Here is a 21,476-nt window from a genome sequence, read left to right as displayed (position 1 = left end):
CAAATATTGTTGTAATTTCCCTCCTACGTTTGTATGAAGAAAGCACCGAACTGAGTCCCCTTAAGTTTTGTACTTGGCGCAAAACTTAAAATATTGCTCTGTTTTCTATTTCTATAATTTTTGACACAACTCTTCGCATCACTACTTTTTTACTTTTCCCCTTCCACCTCTTAGTTTAGTGTGTGATGTAATTAATAGATGATCCCTTTATGAAGGTGTGATAGTTTTATGAATAGAGTTACTGGTGCTGTCGTAATCGTATTATAGTGATTGTTTAGAGAAAAAGACAAAGGAAATGTTTTTCCTATCAGGAACAAATGAAAAAGTATTTATTCTAATTTCTAACTGGCTATTTCACCATAACCAGTTCAGAAAACAATCATCCTAAACGTGTTTTCATTGTATGAACCTTAGAATACCTACACACAAAGACAGCGCGTCACACAGAGCGCGTGTACGCGTGTATATTCCGTACAAAATGACTTCTCGCGCGCAATTTTAACTCTATGGGTCAACTGGCACGTCAAAAGTACGAACCACCTTTAAAATAAGGACTAAAATCGTACTTTTGACATGAAGTTAAAATGGCGCGTAAGAAGTCATTTTGTACGGAGTCATTATATGTAATGCGACAAAAAACACGATGCGTTTCCGGTGCGTTGCGGCGTCGCTCCGCTGTAAATTTGAGTATTGAGTGCCACACGGGCACTGCGTTACCACTTTAGCAAGTATTGCGTTGCAACGCACCACCCCTCTCCGCCTCGTGACTCTGGTCGCAAGTCCGTTGCGCGTGCGGCGCGGCGCCGTACGAAGTCGTGACGCAACGTGTGACATAGTACAGCGATTTTCATGTGGGATAACATCGTGTGGCTTCTCTCTTATGCCGATGGCGCGCGATTTCAACGCGCACTTCGCTCTGTGTACACTTCGTTCATATTGTAGGGTTAGTATAAGATTTTACATCTCACTAACGTTATACTAAAATAGACCTTAACTGCTTTGTTTTAACGCTCAAGTTCATCTATACATCAACAGCCAGCGCTCCAAGCTAAAACCTTGTGAAATTAAAATTGTGGCGTTGCTATACTAAATTATTGATTGTAAATTAAGATTCTTTAGGTTCATTTTACTCTGACGATTGTTTCGACACTCGAATTCTATAAACGTTGGTGAGATGTAGTCTCATGCTAAACACACAGTTCTGTCTTGTAAGTTGTATTGCAACTTCAAGGAGCCATTGTTTTACTCGAGCATTCTTTATTTTTAAAGATAACTTATGTATAAATGGTACGGTAACTAATAAGAAAAATGAATTTATAGATATTAAATGCTTTTTCCAGTTATGAATAAGTAGGCTAAAATAAATATAGTTCGATTTTTCATAAAACATTTCTTAGATAGTTCTACAAACCTGCAAACCTGCGTAATAATTATCACCACTATATCTTACAAATCCAGCAACTGACTATCAAAAAGAGTAATTTATTACCTATTTTGAATAAATCATTTGACTTTGACTTTGCAAATTTTTAACTTCGTCGGTTAAACTTTTAAAAAGATATTCATACACAAGGCTTACCTTACAGTTAAGGGTGCTTTCCACGATAGCTCCAAGCCTAGCTTGAGGGCATGCTCTTTCAATCAACATTTACGGACGGGACACACTCAAGAGCGACATGCACGATATTTTGACGACGCAAATCTGGTGTAACAAGTACATAATATAGTTCTTTAGGTTTCTAATAAGACAGCTGGCAATGTGAAAGTTTGGTTCTAATTTTTATGTGACTTTTAAAAATGATAATCTCCTACTTAACTAAATATAAGTTCACTTATGACCACATTCTGCTACGAGACATTTTAAAATTATTGTAAGAAAAACCAAAAGGTATCGTGCAATTAACTGAGTAGGTACCTACTTAATACCTGTACTGTACATTTTCTTCCATAATACTTACTTAATTATATTTTATTTCACACAAATATTAAGTCCTAACCTGTCAAAAACATTACTTAGGTAGGTACCTATAGCATTTTTTAGGGTAAATGGCTAGTATGAATTTTAGTGTAATGTGTGCAATAGTAACTACAAAAGTGTGCTAAATCGAAATGTGTGGTTTTAGAATCATCATAAATGGTAGTTTAAGTGTAAGTTGCCAACTTTTTAGTGTAAAAATTCATCATCATTTGTTTGCAATGTGTAAAATAAATGAAAAACTCATTTTGCAATACCTATCATCCATTTTATATGTTTATATTACTAACTACAATACAACTGAAAGATTGTATTATGCCGCGTACACACTGTTGAAATAAATCGTGCAGTTCAAGAATTTGCCATATACTTTGATGCAATGCAACATGTAAGGTGATACACATTGTAACAAATTCTCATAGATTGGATGTCTTGCGCGATACAACTGCCCTTGTCATGCACGGTACGAACATTCCCCAGAGCGATCCATCGAAATATGTCGGGTTATACTGATGTACTTAATAGGTGTAGAATGTTACACTGCATTTATAATTTTTATGATAGTGTTTTTTAGTTTTTATTTACACTTCAAGGAAATTTCTAAATAATTTTAAAAACTTGCAAATCAGAAATTGCGAAACCGGCAGGATTCGAATGTGCGTCTCCTTGGGTATTGCGCGCGGAGCGCCTCTGACTCGCACTAAGCCATGGTTCACTTACTGCCAAGTGCCGAAATTTGAGATTGTATTTTCATTCAGTACTCAAGCGATGCGAAGGTCAAAGGCGCTCCGGGCGCGATATCTAGGAAGACGCCGCGCCGGTGGTTTCGCAATTTTTGATATGTATTTAAAATTAGTTACATTGCATGTTACAAACCAGTCTATACCCGTCGATTTTTTCTATAACCCAATAACTGAATTTTTACTAAACCATGCTAACTTTGTGCCTGCACTCGGGCTTATCCATTAATGGACATTGGTGCCTTAAGTACGAGCATTTTAGCTAAATTATATATAGAAAAAATGTTATAGTAGGTATTCATCCCTTGCAAAATAATATAATTTATGTGATAAAGAATATCCTCAATGAAGCGAAAGCCAGCTGTAGGTTTTTGTCGTGTTGAACCAATGTCAAGACTGTGAGTGGTTCAACACGACAATGGTCTCATTTCTACATTTGTCTGTCTCATTTCCGGCATTCCGAACTAGTGGTAAATTAAACTACCTGACGATTCAAAAGCACTTGTAAAAATTTACTTGAATAAAATATATTCAATTCAATTCCATTCTATTCTATTTCTTCTGAATTTCTAAGTGGATTTGATTGCGGTTTTCAACATATTCGTTCTTGTCATCTGTTTATATCACAACAATGATAAAAGTTATTTTAAAAATACTCAAATACCTACAGTACATAGTGTCAACGCGGCTTTACGTTTCGGGATATTACATATACACAAGAATGGTGATCGATATATTATTATTGTTTTAAGCTATTAAGAGGCATGTTGAATTTTATTCATATAATACAGAATCCTTGATGTTTAATGTTAATTTTATAGGTAATGGATTTAGTATAATGCCTAGTCAATGATTGTTACAAATTAATTAATTTATATTTAGTATAAAGTATACTTAATAAAATATAGGTAAGATTTTTATACAGACATTTGTTTTATAATATTAATAAGTTTAGGACATAATTATTTATTAAGATGCATGTACTTACTTTATTTGTAAATTTTTCTAAAGTGGGTTGTAAAGTAATGCGAATTACAGTAACAAATATATAGGTGTCTTCAGTCAAATAAGTTTTAAAGGTGAGTTTCCACAGAAGCAGAGTGGGGCGTAGTCATTATGTTGTAGATGCAGATGATGTTGTGGAAGATGCATTTGACGATTCCAAAGTACTTGTAAAAGTTTATTTGTATAAAAAATATTTTCATTTTCATATGTCAACCAATCGACCAACCTAATTGGTCGGGTTTACTAAGTTAGTCTCGGCTCCGCCCACTTTAGTGGCAACGCATGGTGCGTTACCACTAAAGCAGGGAGAAATGACATATTACTCATATTTTTGCATGAAAATTTTAATTTAATGACCAATATGTTATACTCCGGTAAGAGACCAAAGGAATACAAGATAATTTTGCTGTAAATACGAAAAAATCTATACTGATCACTGGCTCTGTAATAAGCTAAATGTTATCTATGGTTTTTAAAAATACCGAATTGTTTCAGGATATTGTACCTACCCTATGAAGCGTCCCCAGGATGTAATAACTTGCATCTCAGTTTCTCGTCATAAGAGAATCCTAACTAAAACACACTTGCGTTTAAAATAATAAAATTAAGTATAACAACGAAATATTGAATTTATTTTACAACCCACTTGTTAGATCGCGTTACTTAAAATTAATACCTACTTTATCGAAATAAATTCATTAATAAAACCCTGGAAAGAACACCATAATATTATAAGCTCATCTTAAAGTGTGTATAAGATATTTGTGATTTTAGTACCTAATAAAGAATGAGAAACTACAGTAAGTTGTTTAATTTTTGATTCCTCTGTATAAAAATAAAAAGTCAGTAGTTTTATAAAACATTTATTGAAATAATTAGAGACAACATTAATGTTATTCAATTAAATCGCATAATCACAGTAGGTAGGCTATTGTATTGTTTTAAACCTGTCTAGTTGGTACCTATATTATTTAAAATCACAGATTTTATTGAGGTTAATAATAATGAAATACTAAAACAAAAAATTACGAAAATTAATTAGAGATAACTTGGTGGGATTGTGAAGCGGTCGTTTTTATATAAATTGTGAAAATAATCATAAATCAACTTAATGTTACTTAACAAGAAATAATTGAAGAGAGTCACTGCATTAAAAAAGATCTTAAAACATGGCACGTAAAATTAGGGCCTACCCACACTGGAGGACGTTATCACTGAAATATAATATACATTATTTCGATTGGATAAATATTAAATTCAATTAATAAATTTAAAAGCATCTGCCGTCCCGTCCTCCAGCGTGTGCAAGCCCTTACTCGCACTAGTAATGAAGGTGAGGTCGATTCACACTGATATCGACTTTTTATCTCCGCAACAACGTAATGCACTTACCGAGAAAAACAGACGCAATTTTTTCGTTATTTGTGAATTTTGTTGTGGAGATAGAGGTCTATATTCATAAGATTCTGTCAGTGTGAATCGACAGGATGCATTGCGTTAATACACACCAAGGCTCCCCTACCTTAAAAGTAGATAGAAATTAAAAATTCGAGTCTGTAATATTTATTATACACAAAAAAAACATATCAAATGCTTAAACCCGACAGTATCTTTCGTAATTCCGAAGCATTACTAATCCTGAACAAGTCCCTAAAGGCGCGCACACACGCGGCCTCCTTCTCCAAGTTGCGCGACACGCAGTGTGCGCGCGCCGTGATGTCACGCGGGATGCCCGCGAGGCGCGCCGCGTTGAAGCCGTACGACTTGGGACAGGCGCCGGGGGACAGTTTGTAGAGGAAGGTTATGGTTTCTTCGGGAATGTTGTCTTCGTTGTCGGGTGTCGTTTCATCTGTCTCTACCATGCAGGCCTGTTGGCAATCAAGTTTCGTATTACAATAATGAATATTGGACGCGTGTATAAAGATAGCGTCAAAAGCTGTTTTTATGAAAAAGTTTTTGAAGAGTTAGCGAACTTTTGTGATGAGGTCTTAAGTGGAAAAAGGTAAAACAAATGAATGTAGCGATAAATTGCCCATAATATGAGCGAGCGAGGCGGAGTAGGTACATGCGCATGTTATAGAAAAATGGTGAACTGTACAAATCATCATCATCGCCCATCCATCGCCAGCTCACTACTGCTCAGCATGCGAAGAGTATGGTATGGTCATAGTCCACCACGCTGGCTAAGTGCGGATTAGTAGTATCTACACACCTTTGAGAACATTATGAAGAACTCAGGCATGCAAGGTTTCCTTACGACGTTTTCCTTCACCGTTAAAGCAAGTGGTATTTACATAACTCCGAAAAGACCTCTTAAATCGGGATCGAGGCCCGATCGCGGGCGGGCACAGTGATGATTATACAGAATAATTAAAAACCTCTTTTAATTTGGAATTGGCTAAAACGTACCATATGGCCCAACTGCACGTTGGGGTGTGAAGCCAGATGGTGCACCAGGGAGTGGTAGTGCGTGGAGAACACACAGCGACAGCTCCTCTCCGCGAGTTCTACGCACACGCCCGACGCTATGGCCGTGCCGTCATACGTTGATGTGCCGCGACCTGGAGAAGTATTAACAAAATTTTGTGATGCATACCCGCGAATTATGAGCGAGATAGCACGGGTCTCTGTTGTTCTTATATTTAAAATCTTAATGTCTAGCAATAAGGTCTGTATTTCATTGGTGTACATTCGGTTTAAGTCAGCGATAGCGCTTTTCTGCTCAAATGAATTTTGCCGATGCGACTTTCCACGAAGACAAATTTCAATTTCAATTTCAATTTCAATTTTTATTTATTGCATTTCCATAACTCATTACACCATATTAAGCATGTATAAAGTATTATGGATACCCAGTTTGGGTGTCGCAATTTGGTCCTTAGACCTTGGTAGGGAGACCGATATTATTATTTATTTTTATGTTCGTCGTTTAGGAAATCATTTACGGCATAGTAGCCCTTTTCTAATAAAAAGTTTTTTAATATTTTGTTGAATTTATTTTCATTGTTTATGTTACGAATTTTGTCTGGTAAATTATTATATATCTTTATAGACATTACGTAGGGACTCGAGGTATGCAGTACTAATTTTGATTGCGGAAGGTTTAATTTATTTGCATGTCTTTCGGGAAATCGACGGGATTTGATTTCTTTTTTTGTGTATAAGTGTATATTTCTTTTTACAAATTTGCATATTTCGAGGATATATATGGAAGGTAGGGTAAGAATTTTTAATTTTTTGAAATGGGGTGAACATGAGTCTGTAATTTTTATATTGACTAGTATGCGTATGCACTTTTTTTGTAGTATAAACAGATCATGGGCATTTGTGCTGTTTCCCCAGAGAATAACACCGTAGCTCAAAAATGCGTAGCCATAAGCGTAATACGCGGCTAGTGCGGTTTTTAAGTTGGTAGTTCTTTTTAGTTCTCTGAGTCCATATATAAATTTAGATAGCTTTGTTTTTGTTTTTTCGATATGGCTCTTCCAATTTAAATTGCTGTCAATTTCAATGCCTAAAAATGTTAGCCTGTCAGTACATTCGATGTCCGTGTCATTAAAAGTATATTTAATATTTAATGATTCCTTTTGGTACGGTCGAAATTGGATTATTTTTGTTTTATTATAATTTATTTCTAATTTATGGTCATTCATCCAGTCAGTAATGTCACTTAATAGTCTAGTAATTTTTTCATTAAAATTATAATTTTTGGATGAAGGAAATAATAAAGAGATGTCATCCGCAAATAATATACAATATTCGTCAAACGTTTTCGGCAAGTCGTTTATATAAATTAAAAACAAAATACACCCAAGGACACTTCCTTGGGGTATTGAGTTAGTCATGGTTGTCATGTCAGATCTGATGTAGCTTACTAGTCCTGTTTTTTGGTCACAATTTTCAACGTCAACGTACTGTTCGCGGTTTTCTAAATACGATTTAAACCATTCGTGTGGTGTACCTCGTATACCTATGCCGTATAGTTTATTCAATAATATGTCATATTGGACTTTGTCATACGCCTTTGACATGTCCAACATTATCCCTATTGCATATTTTTTGTCATTTAGGGTGTTATATACTTCTTGAATATATTTATAAACGGCTAATGTCGTACTCCGATCTTTTCGAAAGCCGTATTGGCTTTCGTCAAAAATTTTAAACTTTTCACAAAACGAGTTTAGTTGTCGACACATAGCGGTTTCAAAGACTTTTGACGCTGCAGGGAGTAAGGCTATAGGACGATAATTGCTTGGGTCCGTTTTTTCCCCCTTTTTTTATAAACTGGCCTTATAATGCATTTTTTAAGGAGGTCTGGGAATACGCCATCTGTAAAAGATTGGTTAACAAGTAGGTATAGTGGTAGTGTCAGCTCTTTTGCACATTTTCTTAATAACGAGGGTGGCACTTCGTCAATTCCGCAGCTGTTTTTATTTTTTAGCGAGCGTATGATATCGTACATTTCACGCGGCTTCACAGGCACAAATGCAATACAAATATGAATCGCACATACCCAATTCATCAAGCAACACAAGCGAGTGCAAGGTAGCGTGTTTGACGATGGCAGCCGTCTCGTTCATCTCCACGAGGAAGGTGGACTGGCCGGACAAGATGTCATCGGAAGCGCCCAGCCGAGTGAAGATGCGGTCCACCAGGCTGAGGCGGCACTCCTGAGCCGGTACGTAGCTGCCCTGAGAGTGAGGGTGAGATCTATAGAGCGCACTCTGACTTAGCTTAGACTTAAGATAGAGTTAAAACGAGACAGAGCTATATCTCTCACATAAATTTGTCTCGTTTTAACTCAATCTTAAGTCTGAGCAAAGTCAAAGTGCGCTCTATAGATCTCAGCCTGAGAGTAAGTTAGCGTAAAAAAACCATAGAATATTTGAGATTGTAATTCTGAGCTTTGTACTATGATGGTATTTTATAGCAGCACCACTATACTCTTCAGTAGGGCGATTTCGTAAAACCTACATCAATCATTATTACATTCTCAATTGCTGTGATTGGCTGAATTTGTGCTATTCTTGTTGCAACAATGCATTGTAGCCAATAGTGAGCGATCATCAACCAATCAGAGGTGATTGCGATCATGACATTGTAGCTGTCATTCTACCGCAGTCGCGCAGCGGGTATTCTTGATTTTCACTAAACTAAATCTTTTTAAAATATTTAAAAATGAGAGTCGTGTTAAAATTGTTGTGTTGTGTTACGCCATCTATAGAAAACCTAAATAATGCACTGATCGTGAAGTGAACTTACCAAATGCGCCAAAACAGTGAGAAGTCCCACTTGCCTCATGAGAGTGGATTTACCGCCCATGTTGGGGCCCGTCAGGAGCAGCAACCTGGCATTGTCCACTCCCAGCTGAGTGTCGTTCGGTATGAAATCGTTCACGATGGGAATGCACGGGTGTCTGCCTTCCACTATATTGATGTATGGCTGTTAACATAACATTTATTTTTTAATCTAAATCTAAATATATAAAAAGAAAAGGTGACTGACTGATCTATCAACGCACAGCTCAAACTACTGGACCGATAAGGCTGAAATTTGGCATGCAGACAGCTATTATGACGTAGGCATCCGCTAAGAAAGGATGTTTGAATATTCAACGCCTAAGGGCGTGAAATAGGGGGTTGAAATTTGTGTAGTCCACGCGGACGAAGTCGCGAGTATAAGCTAGTAATATATAAAAGGAAAAGGTGAGTGAGTGACTGACTGATCAACGCACAGCTCAAACTACTGGGCGGATCGGGCTGAAATTTGGCATGCAGATATGTAGATATTATGATGCATCCGCTAAGAAAGGATTTTTAAAAATTCAACCCCTAAGGGGTGACATAGGATTTTAAAATTTGTGTAGTCCACGCGGACGAAGTCGCGAGCATAAAGCTAGTTATTATTATTTTCAGTATTTGTCCAAGCTATACAGATCAGAAATAGTTTTTATTTGTATGAATTTAGCTTTTTATAATCCTTCTGAAATGTAAGATGAAAGAAGTAAGTCTCTATTAAGATGAAAGAAGAGGTCTAGTTCAGCTATAAAATGAAGTAATTGGCTATAGGTGAGTATGATGAAGGAATCAAGTCTAGTTCAGTAAGTTGAAAGAACTAAGTCTAGTTCAGTAAGATGAAAGAACTAAGTTTAGTTCAGTAAGATGAGAGAACTAAGTCTAGTACAGTAAGATGAAAGAATTGGGTTAAGTTCAGTTATAATAATAAAAAATTAGGTATAGTTCAGTAAGATGAAAGAATTAGATCAGATTCAGTAAAATGAAAGAAATAGGTCTGGTTCAGTAAGATAAAAGAATAAGGTCTGGTTCAGTAAGATGAAAGAATAAGGTCAGGTTTAGTAAGATGAAAGAATTAGGTCAGGTTCAGTAAAATGAAAGAATTAGGTCTGGTTCAGAAAGATAAAAGAATTAGGTCAGGATCAGTAAAATGAAAGAATTAGGTCTGGTTCAGTAAGATGGAAGAATTAGGCCTAGTTCAATCAATACGGACACGCAAATTTTAATTTATAAGTTCATGTCCAAATCGGCAGCTGCCGCATTTCAAATCGGATTTTATTGGTTTTCAAGTTATTATAAACTCGTCCTTAATTTTCCAAATTGTGAGGTTGTTTATTAAATTTATATTTGAGAAATTAAGCATAAATTGAAATTACAGTTGCATAACATTCTACGAAAAACAAGCTTCCAATTTTTAAACAAAATCAACTAACCTTTTCCGCTTTTTCAAACGTAACGTCAGGTAAACACACATCCCCACTCTGCTGCCTCGCGAACTCGGTGAAGGACAACAATATATCTAATGTCGCTATACACTTTATGGCACACTCCCATTGGTTGTAACTCGATGAGAACTTCTCGAATATTCGACGACTCAAATCTTTCAACACGTTAGTTTTTTGCTCCTCTGCTGCGCTCATTCTTGCCAGGAATTCCTGGTGTGAAAGAATAAGTAAATACACAAATTTTGTGGCTTACCACAACTTACGTGGTAAGCCACAACATTTGTGTCGGACGTTTTAAAAATAACGTCTATTTTTATTTATTTTACGCTTTCATAATTAAAAAAAATTGCTTAAGTACAATATTTTTTTAAAGTAAAAATAATTGTATTTTAGCTAAGTCGAGTATAAGACGCATAATATTGTATTTTTCAAAAACGATGTAAAACATCGTTACGACTTTTAGAAAACTTTGTTGAAAAAATGCAGTTTTAGGGATACGACTTACGTGGGAGGTATCGAAGTATTAAATAGCATTTTGGGATGGTGTTTGTAACAATAACAGCGCATATCTATTGTTTTAGTTAAGTACCGTTCAATCATGTTGGTTAGTGGATTGACCGTTAAACTCTTCATAGGTAGGTCACTCAAGGCTTAAAATGTCCGTTTTACCTTAGTCTCGGATGTGGAAAACTTCTTGAATCCTTTCCTTGCTCCTTCCAAATGATATTCTGAGCCGGCTCTCGACGCGGCGTTCTGTGGCACTTCGATTTGGTAACGCTTCTTATCTGTACCCACGTAATGGAGCTAAAAAAAGCATAATCTATACTATTATTATTATAAGTATGGATTATTAATATCATAATCTATACTATTATTATTATAAGTATGGAAAATTAATAATATAGATATTATCAAAATCTAAATCGTTAAAATTGATTAAAAGCGTGGTCCTCTAAAAACCTCGTGGGAGCTCGTTGATTTTCCAAAATAAAAATTACCTCATGTTCATCTCCAAAAACAAACTATCTCTGTACCAAATTTCGTGAAAATCAGTTCGTGAAAACGGGTGAAAAGGTAACAGACAGACAGACACACACATTCGAATTTATAATATTACTGTGCCCGTAATCTTGTCCGCGTAAGTTAAGTCCCGTGGGAACTCTTTGATTTTGCCAGGTGAAATATAGTCTGTCCTTCCTCGGGATGCAAGCTCTCTGTAGGTACCTATTCATGAATATCGGTTAAATTGATAGTCCGTGAGACAGTAACAAACAGACAGACAGCCACACGTTTGTATTTATAATATTACTGTGAATTATTTCCAAAATAATTTACAGAATATTCTTGCTTACGTGGATGTTGAACACTTACCCTACATTTGAAGTGCCTCTCTTGTTCAGCGAGGTACTCCTTCAAGTCGCCCTCAATTTCTTTGATAGCTTGTAGCGTGCTATCATATTCCTGATCCACCCCCTCACCGGGCAATATGCGACCTTCCTTCTCCGCCTCTTTTTGATTGAAAGCTCCCTAGTAACAGAAAAACTTATAAGGCGAAGCTTCTTAGCAGACGTTCGATAGGGGAGGGTAGAGCTAAAAGTTGCTGAGGTCAGTTGTTAAAATTGAAATAACTCTAAGATGAAAAGAGACACATTTTTACACGCCAAGGTCTGCACCTGTACGTAGTCCAAATTCCACGGATACGTACGAAACGATTTGCCTCCTCATTTCTAATTCGAACCGCTAAGATTTGGAACACCCTTCCAGCATCAGTTTTCCCCTCCAATTTTAATATGGATACCTTCAAAACAAGAGTGAATAGGCATCTTCTAGGCAAGCGCGCTCCATCTTAGGCTGCATCATCTAGATAGACTAGCGCTTAGCTGCAATCAGACCTGCTGGCAAGTGATGATGCAGCCTAAGGTAACTATATAAGTAGTAAACTAGTAGTAAAATTATCTTACCTTAAAGAATTTCAAGGTATCTCTATAATCAGGAAACCTTCCATCCGGACTGAACTGTGTTATCCTCTTTAGCATATCAGATTCTGTGTCACTAAATAACTCGGCCATTTTAAGAGCTGCAGTGAAACCATTGAGAACGGATATGAAGTCTAGTACTTTTCGCTTTGAATAGGTTTTCTCTTCGTAGAATATTGCTCGCGAGTCTGGATGGTGCTTTGATTTGTTAAAGTTTCCCAGGGCGTGTATTCTAAAAGCGTTTTGTAAAACAAAGTTTAACCAGAAACTCCAAAATTTGATAGCTATTTTTAAAAATACTACCACAGAAAAAGGTTTTTTTTTAAAAAAAAAAAGAATATTAGCCACATTAAATGACTAATATTCCCCTTTCCTCTCCAATTAAGCGTCAGGCTTGTGCTAGGAGTAGGTACGACAATAGTGCAACGGGCGGGGTTTGAACCGTCGACCTTTCGGTTTTCAGTCCACTCCTATACCGGTTGAGCTATTGAGGCTCTATTCATATTTTCATTTCATTAATTAATTATTTTCTGAATTCTCACGATGATCTCTTTCAAATTTAACACATATTATGGTGTCTAAAAGCATAACGAACCAACGATAAATTATTTTGATAATTTATTAAGCACTTGTAAAAGTTGATTTGAATAAAAAAATCTTTCTATTTCTAATTCTTTAGAAATGGCCATATTTACTTTTTTGAAACGTTACCTTTCCTAGACTAGATATAACCTAAAATAAAGGGAATTAAGAAATCCTCGTACACACAGACAGGGGTACAAAATTCAACCATTTGCAGTCACTGATCTAATATGGACGATAAGTCCAGAGAAAAGAATTGTTAAGATTTGAAGTATTAGGAGACCTTTCCTAAGCATTATTATAATAATCCTCCTGGGTTGTAAACTCAAAGCGCGACATCTATCCAAGGCACTAATAACTAAGTTAAATCTTTTCAGGTACAGTTCGAAATAAGTATAAGTAGTCCAACTTTTTAGAACCCCTGCCTCTGCTTTTTTAAAACATTGTAAGTTTGAATTGTGCCAAATATTCTGCACTTCATTCTGTCAACTCCCTTTTTGAAGAAACCAAATCAAATTCAGATACTTACTCTTTATTTTATTATAAAATAACACAAGAAAATAGTCACTAACTTAGCTAAAAGTCTATCCAAGTCGGGCAAAGTAGTCAATATATTCTTAGCGTCTTGGCAGAGTTCCTGGTTTTCGAATAGCGCTTTTATGGCCTCCTGTCTCTCCTTGATTACTGATAAGTTGCAACTCGGGGAACAGACCCATTGGTAGAGCAGCCTGAAAATAAGATACAAAAGTTTTTGAAACACTGCTCAAGAGAGAGTTGGACTCTCACACGAAGTGTTCCATACCATCGTATAAGAAATCTCAAACCAAAATAATGAAAATTGCAAGATAATGACGAATAGCGCCATCTTGATGTAATCGGGGATGAGGTCAACGGGAAGTACCCTATAGGTTTTGATAGAGAGAGGAAAAGGGTGGGAGATAATAGAGATAAAGGGAATGGGAGAAGAGATGGGGGAGGGACAGGGATAGAGAGAGAGATAAGAGTTTCCGACTTTCATGTTTAGTATAAAGATAGCTTGCATCCCGGAGACAGACACAGGCTACTTTTTATCCCGAAAAATCAAAGTCCCTACGGGATTTTTAAGAAACGCTTAATCGACGCGGATGAAGGCGCAGGCATCATGTAGTGTGAAATAATCAACGACTCCTACAAACTGGTAATGGACTGCCACATTTTGAAGCATGCTTGTAGGTGTCGTTTTATCCAAAGCCAAATTGCGTATACACCGCGTCAGTATCTATGTAGTCTGTGGCCTGTGCCGCTAAGCGCATGCGTGTCATATACACAAGCGTAATTAATATGTACTTACCTTTTACCCATAGGTGTTGAACAGAAATTTAACTTATCATACAAACATCCCTCATCTTGGACTATCCTCAAATTCCTCAACGTTATAGCATCTAACACCATCGTATTGCCGCCTCTCCATTGATTCTCAACCTTATCTTCCGGTGTTAAGGTGGTGTTTAGTACATCGGGGGGTGAATACTCTTCGAATTGTGCCATGCCAAGAATTTGTATGTCTAACAGACAGTGTGTGAGGTAGGATACACAGCCTCCTAGGGCTTTGATCGCTAGATAACAGTTTTGAGCTGGAGTTAGACCTAATGCATCACCTGTAATACAATGTGAGATGAGCTTTATGTTTTTGTCATATAAATGTTTATTAATTAGGTTTATAATACTTTTCAGGGTGTTTTGAAAGTTGTCGGTAGCATCCAAATATCAATACGTGCGTTGTCTTTACGTGTGTCGTGATCATGGGTTTACGCCCAAATGTTTGCTAAATCATAGATGTCGCTGTACATAGTTACATCGCGGTAATAAAATAAGTCATTTAATTCAGTGACTTGGAAGATTAATTTATCCGTGTTTTTCCTAGTGCGTCAAACTTTGTGTTTGCATTTGCGTGTGTTTGCATATGAGTTCCCTAGTACGATTAGCTGTCGAAATATTCATCGTCATCATTATCAACCCATCGTTGGCTCACTACAGCGAGTCTCCTCTCAGTATGAAAAGGATTTGGCCATAGTCCACAACGCTGGCCATGTGCGGATTCGCAGACTTCACACGCCTTTGAGAACATTATATAGAACTCTCAGGCATGCAGGTTTCCTCACGATGTTTTACTTCACCGTTAAAGCGAGTGATATTTAATTTCTTAAATATTACCTTCATGCAAAAACGGTTTGATTCCCTCCAGCATTCGCCATCCACATCAATCTTGTAATACTTCTCTGCGAGTATTTTTAGTGTTTTGGTGCGCTTTCTACGTACGTATTTTCGCAAACTTAATCATAGATGTCTCTGTACATTGTTACGTCGCGGAGTTGTAAGTGGTGCGGAGATTTCCCTGGGACAATAATGCGGTGGACTCCCACATCTTTTCAGTATACCCTTTAATATAAATAAAAATTACCTTCATGCAGAAACGGCCTGATTCCCTTCGGCCAGTCGCCATCCGCATCAGTCTTGTAATACTTCTCGGCGAGTGTTTTGAGCGTTTTCTCCGGCGCCCACATATTGGTAGATTCTCTACGTGCGTTGTGGCAATGTGTGCTTACGAGCTTGCTTGTACGTGAGGTTGTGTGTTTACGATCGAAGATGATCTGAAAGGAAGATATAATTGTAGATTTTGATGATTTAGCTGGCCCAAAGTTCTGATCTGGTAGAAAGTTGACCTTCCGTGTATGTACAGTATCTCGCCTATATACCTAATGTGACTACAATTTTTTTGTTGTTGGTTGTGAGATACCTGACAGAAGAGAAGCTAGAAGTATATACTTTGTACCTTGTCTCGCTCATACAATATGGCGCTGCCCAGTCAATAGGATGCATTTTATAGCTGCGTTCATTCGCTTAACTTTTTTACGAGTTAGGTCTCCATTCTAAGCCTTCGTTAAGAAGCTTCGCTTCAAAAAATTTATATTCAGACAGTATTATTATTTACCAATAGGTGAAATTGCATTCATTGAAACAGAAAAAGTGTTTACAAGAACTTAATGTCTCACCAAAGCTGGTGGGTAGTGCGCGAGCGTAGTGAGCAGCCTGGACGAATGTTTGTCGTCGCTGAACTGCCCGATGTGGAATTGCCCTATTGTGGTATCTATGAAGCACACACCGTATGTGCTGCGACCGTTATTTTCCTGTATAACAAACATTAAATCAATTGAAATATAATTATTTTTGATCATCTAGTTAATAATCTAGTCCATACTTATAATATACATTTTCGGCTGCCGCACCAACCCGTGCTTTCGTGATTCCTTTCGTCAAAGGTTGCCTGGAAGAGATTGCTTTAGCGATAAGGCGGCCTTTGCATGCTACAGCTATTAGATTAAGATCCTTGTATCCTCCTATGTTTTTTCAATGTTTACTTTGTGTTATGTGCAATAAAGTATAAATAAATAAATAAATAAAATAAATATACTATATAGCTTGTACGCCATCCCAGAATCCCTTTTTATAGAAGATTCTAGATGGACAATTGGAACATGTAAGCGGTACCTCTTCAGCAATCGCAAGCATATGTTCGGAGGCCGCCTGCGCAGGACCACTGTCCTGCAGCCCCAAGGCTTGAGCGCCCCGGAGGCTCACTTGGCAGATTTCGCGACGCACCACTTTGTCATATTTGCTGGTTAGACCATCTGCAAAAAATATAAACTTCAACTATACAAACAAGATATGTTTTTTTCAATATGTGTATATTGATGGGGCGTTTCATAAAGACATGCTCCAACAAACAACGGTGTCCATACTCCTTTCAATCGTAAACGAAAAATTTGAACTTGCACGATAAGTCGAAATAATTATTTACATAGGTAGGTTTAGTACCTATAGTCTATTATAACGTATCTAAGTCTAAAACGGATTACGCTTGACAGGAGTGCCGATGCTCGTTGGAACACGACGTTACTATGAAGGCTCCATCTAGTAGAACATTTATTTTATTTTATTTAGCCCCTCACTGCAATCTCACATTGCATTGCATTTCATCATGGTGGTAAGTGATGATACAGTCTAATATGGAAGTGGGCTATCCTGGAAGGCGTATGGCAGTTTTCATTAACCCCATAACCCTCTGGTTTCTACATGGCATTGTACTGGAACGCTAAATCGTTGGCGGCTAAGGTGGTAACTAGCCACGGTCGAAGGCCTCCATCAGACCGCTAAATCTGTTTTTGTTTCATGATAGCATGTCTTTACTCTCTTCAAATATGACTTACTCTTTTTGCATCTCTCCTGCATCATATCAGGTGTCTCAGTCTGTTCCACTCTCGCTACCTTATATCCCTTGGACACCAAAGTGGACACCATGCGCGCGTATGCGCTTTCAGGGAAACCAGAGTGCGCGAATTCGCCCTAAAATATATATTAGCACTATAGCCCACAGCCGTAAGAGTTTTAAAAAATTTGCCTAAGAGCGGACACGACCTGCATCCGATCAGAGTCCGTGAATATACTTTCCTTTTTGTTTTGTATGGTAGCTTATGACATATTATGTTGTAGATAATCGCTGGTATTCTCACGGATGACGGATAGAACTCGGATGACGAAAGTGCAGTGCCTAATCGCCGTAAGCTGGAACTCCTCTTTCCATACTGGTAAGAGAGGATAAATTACAGACATTCGATCGGTTCTTATTGGGATTCGAGAATTTTGTTACTTAGTTATTTACTCTTAGTTAATAGGTAATCCTTACAATACCTTCATATAGGAAAAGCCGAGTTCGTTGACCCCGACCGCGGCGTCCATGTGATAGAGCTCATAGAACTTTCCCACTTTGAAGAACAACACACAGTCATAATGAGCAGATTTCATCTCCCACCACTGCTTGTGCGCCTAAAATTACAAACATTACTGAAGCATGTGTTGCAACATCGCGTATCAATTGATTGTGCTAGGTAAGCGACATTGGCCAATTTTTATGTTAAAAATTTAAAAAAAATGTCGTTTACGAATTCTAACCCCATAAACTACCGCTACACAAAAAATCACATCATTTTATTACTACCCCTATTGAGGATTTTCTGAGAATATTTACTTACTGGTGTCTGAATCTTCATAAAATCGGGAGGTACATATAATGTGGAGGGATCATAGTCAGGGTGATCTGACTTGCGTTTGTGAGCATCTCTAATCTTGTCCGGCTTCAACCAATCTAGCTTACAGTGTATCCAGTTGCCTTCATCTGCTGATGCTGAGCGTCCTGCTGGAGTGTCTTGAGGCTCAGTTTTTATTTGAGGACTGAAATTATTGATTTATAGTAATAAATAGAAAACCACTTTGATATACTTTAACATAAATACAAGTGAGTACAACCGACTATTCCTCTTCTAAGTGACCCAGAGAGTGTCCAGACTCCACTAAAAACCATAGACCCTTAGAAAACGTGTCCAGGCTATCAGCAATTCATCTAACACGCAATCCACCTCACAATAGTTTATGTTTACTGCATTGTTCCTAATATTAATAATATAAAAGTGTGTCTCTGTCTGCTAGCTTTTCACAGCCCATCCGTATAATCGATTTTGATGAAATATGGCACAGATATAGTTTGCATCCCAGGGATGTACATAGGCTACTTTTTTCCTGGAAAATTGTGATTTTATTCAATCCCAGGCACGCATCTCTAACTTTTCAGAGTTATGTGCATTTTAAGTAATTAAATATCAATTGCATTAACAGTAAAGGTAAACATCGTGAGGAAACCTGCATGCCTGAGAACTCTCCATAATGTTTTCAAAGGTGTGTGAAGTTTGCCATTCTGCACTTGGCCAGCGTGGTAGACTATGCCCAAACCCTGTTCACTTTGAGAGGAGACCCCTACTCTGTAGTGAGCCGGCGATAGGTTGATCATGATGATGATGATGATGCTGATTACTTACACATCATTGGGAACAACTCTCTTGGTTTTACTGCACTTTGGAGAGTCTCCGGGTTCATATTTAAAACTTTCTTGCAGTTTCTTCTCAAGGGACACTGTCTCTTTTGATGACCCAATTTTATTATCTGCTGAAATATATGAACTTATTTTAAACAACTGAAAGTTTGTAATTTTTTTTTGGTGATATAACTGCAAGTTTACAATTTCGGATTTTTTCCTTTACTTGTGCTGTGAGACCTTGCTTTTTGCTTTTCATGATTCTAGGTCAAGAAGTACCCTGTGGCTTATAGGTTTATTTATTTTTATGTCAAAATATGAAGCACCTCCTATGGACTGCAGATTAAAGTATTTGAGATTAATTTCAACTTGATATCTCCACCTTGAAAACTTTTAAGAAAAAAGGTCTTGACAGATACACAGACTGACTGTCTGTCAGTCAGGCAACTAAGTCATTCTAAAAGGGTTCCTTTTTACCTTTTGTGGTTTTGAACTCCAAAAATTATAACTTTGTCATCTTACTTTTGTTTTCAACATCTGAGTCATCAGATTCCAGTGGATTAAGTCGGATCCGTTTCCTCTTCTTGACAGATATTGGTGCCTCATCCTCACTGTCACTTATGTTCTTATTTACCTCTGGAGATTTAGTGGGCAGCCTTTCTCGTTTCTTATCTGCAAGATTATTAACCAATTAACATTTTTGATGGTCTCCCTCACACATTGATGTGATCTTATAAGTAAAAAGATTCACCTTTTTAATGCCTCTTCTCAGACTTGGACGCGTTTGGAACCCTACGTGGGTTCCAAACATGTCCAAGTCTTTAGTTTTAAGTACGTAATTAATTATCTCCACTATATCATCTTACAAATTAACAATTTCTGACCATCAGTAAGCGTAACATGTAACCTATTCTGAATAAATAACTTGACTTTGAATGGTCTATATTGCAATTACCTACTTGTATATCCAGCATAATATTGTAAATCAAATCTTTAAAAAGAGCATCCACAGAGTTTCTTGCTGCTTTTTCTCAGTACGAAAGGTATTCTGAACCAGTTTTGAGATACAAAAGTACTTGTAAATTTATTTGAATAAAAAACATTTCTAGTCTATGCTATTCTTCAATGAGGAAAAAAGGAGAGTTCGAAGAGCCTCATTTGTACAGTGCTGGAGGAGAAAGCTGATAATCCAACAAACACATGGAAGGCATAATAGAAAGAAAGGAGAAGGTTTAAATAGAAGGAAAAGGAGTCAGTCCACAGCAGTAGTGGTAAGCCAACATGGTGGGTACTTTATTGCTTTTTGAAAGCCTCAGGTTTTAGCCTGTTGGATTCTGGAACTATTCAATTCTGATTCGGATGGTCATGAGGATTAAAGATTCCATTCTCAACTACAGCAATTTAAGAATTTTACATTGGCTCTGGCCTGGTCTAGTGGGAGACTTTGGTCGCGGCTAGTTTTGCTAAGCAATTCAGCGTACCGATTCAATGTTGGTTTGGGTGCCATACACCTTGCAGGTTCGCATATTATTTGTCGTTTAACAACAAAAATGAAGTTCTCTACTCTAATCATTTGTAAGTTGTAGTCATAGATTATACCTATTGATGTATAAGGAATCTACCCCCTAAATATTGAGCTGTTATCCTAGGACTTGGTAAACAAGAAATGTTTTCAATAAAGATTATACCTCACAGTCTTATAGCTTTTAGTAGGTACTTTCCATTTTATTAAAATCTATTACACTAAACACTTACTTTCAACTATTTTCTCTTCGCTGCACACAGGAGAGTTTAGTTTGGTTGAGCTATCAGGTTCCCCATTCAGCTTTGCTTTTTTATTACTGGGAGGTGTTTTGGTGAAATAATTAAACAATGTATTTGAAGCCGCAATACGTTTAGACATATTTCTTCAATTTTAAAAATGTTATTCAATAACCATTCACAAGTTCACGTATTTCTAATCTTGTTCGTCCCGAGTGAAATAAAAAAATAAGCCACCAATTTTGGCGCCACAAAATGGATAAAAGATGTCATCTGTCAGCAAAATGTCACACAAGGAAATGAAACGTAGTGGTACTTCCAACTTCTTTGAATGAAAGTGCTTTGAAATGTCAAAAATACTTTGCACATTAGCCAATCTCAGGTCTGTTATATTTATTAAAGTTAAAAGTTAGGGAAACTCAGGGAAACTAACTAACTAAATGAAATGAGAAATCGGGAATTTGGAACTGGATAGGAACAGGATAAAAGGTACAGATATTTTATTTGTCAACTGCTCATTGACCAAAGTTACCCACAACAGGCGTTTAGCTTTGTCTACTTTTGTCTTATTTTATTACGATTTCTTTGAATTGAAGGTCAGCAGAGGCCAGCGGACGTTAGAAAAGACCCAATCTTTCATATTTAATTTTAAGAAAACTTTGAAAACTTTTAAGAAACGCCTGACCATTGACAGAAAAATAAAAAATACCCGCTTTAGGGGTAGGTAGGTACCACTTGTGCTTATTTCATTACAGCACTGTAATAGTTTTGCACAACAGATTGCGAAGCTGAA

At 37.0% G+C, this 21,476-nt stretch overlaps 2 protein-coding genes across 4 annotated transcripts in view; one reads left to right on the top strand and one right to left on the bottom strand.

Annotated features, from left to right (window-relative positions):
- Positions 1 to 2,681, top strand: part of LOC117992511 (palmitoyltransferase ZDHHC2) — a 32,761-nt gene extending 30,080 nt beyond the window's left edge. For both annotated transcript variants that reach the window (XM_069505686.1, XM_069505682.1), the window contains one exon: positions 66 to 2,681. The gene's annotated coding sequence lies outside the window, so the exon portion shown is untranslated. The remainder of the gene's footprint in view (positions 1 to 65) is intronic.
- A 1,895-nt stretch (positions 2,682 to 4,576) lies between these two features.
- Msh6 (DNA mismatch repair protein Msh6) lies at positions 4,577 to 20,949 on the bottom strand. 2 transcript variants are annotated; one of them, XM_034980218.2, is made up of 19 exons: positions 20,678 to 20,949; positions 19,445 to 19,594; positions 18,927 to 19,053; positions 18,087 to 18,285; positions 17,746 to 17,880; positions 17,265 to 17,400; positions 16,546 to 16,685; positions 16,050 to 16,184; positions 15,458 to 15,647; positions 14,348 to 14,654; positions 13,590 to 13,745; positions 12,421 to 12,667; positions 11,831 to 11,986; positions 11,129 to 11,263; positions 10,448 to 10,669; positions 8,983 to 9,162; positions 8,234 to 8,411; positions 6,130 to 6,281; positions 4,577 to 5,588 (listed from the first exon to the last, which is right to left on the bottom strand). In XM_034980218.2, the coding sequence occupies exons 1-19, from the start codon at positions 20,823 to 20,825 to the stop codon at positions 5,307 to 5,309; spliced, it is 3,375 nt and encodes a 1,124-aa protein (XP_034836109.1). In that variant the 5' UTR covers positions 20,826 to 20,949; the 3' UTR covers positions 4,577 to 5,306. The 2 variants fall into 2 exon arrangements, with proteins under 2 accessions (XP_034836109.1, XP_034836110.1); XM_034980219.2 differs by having other exon boundaries at positions 18,927 to 19,050.
- Between the last annotated feature and the right edge of the window lie 527 nt (positions 20,950 to 21,476).

This window comes from Maniola hyperantus, chromosome 21 (assembly GCF_902806685.2).
Source record: "Maniola hyperantus chromosome 21, iAphHyp1.2, whole genome shotgun sequence".
Lineage (NCBI taxonomy): Eukaryota > Metazoa > Arthropoda > Insecta > Lepidoptera > Nymphalidae > Maniola > Maniola hyperantus.
This window is presented reverse-complemented; position numbering and strand designations above follow the sequence as displayed.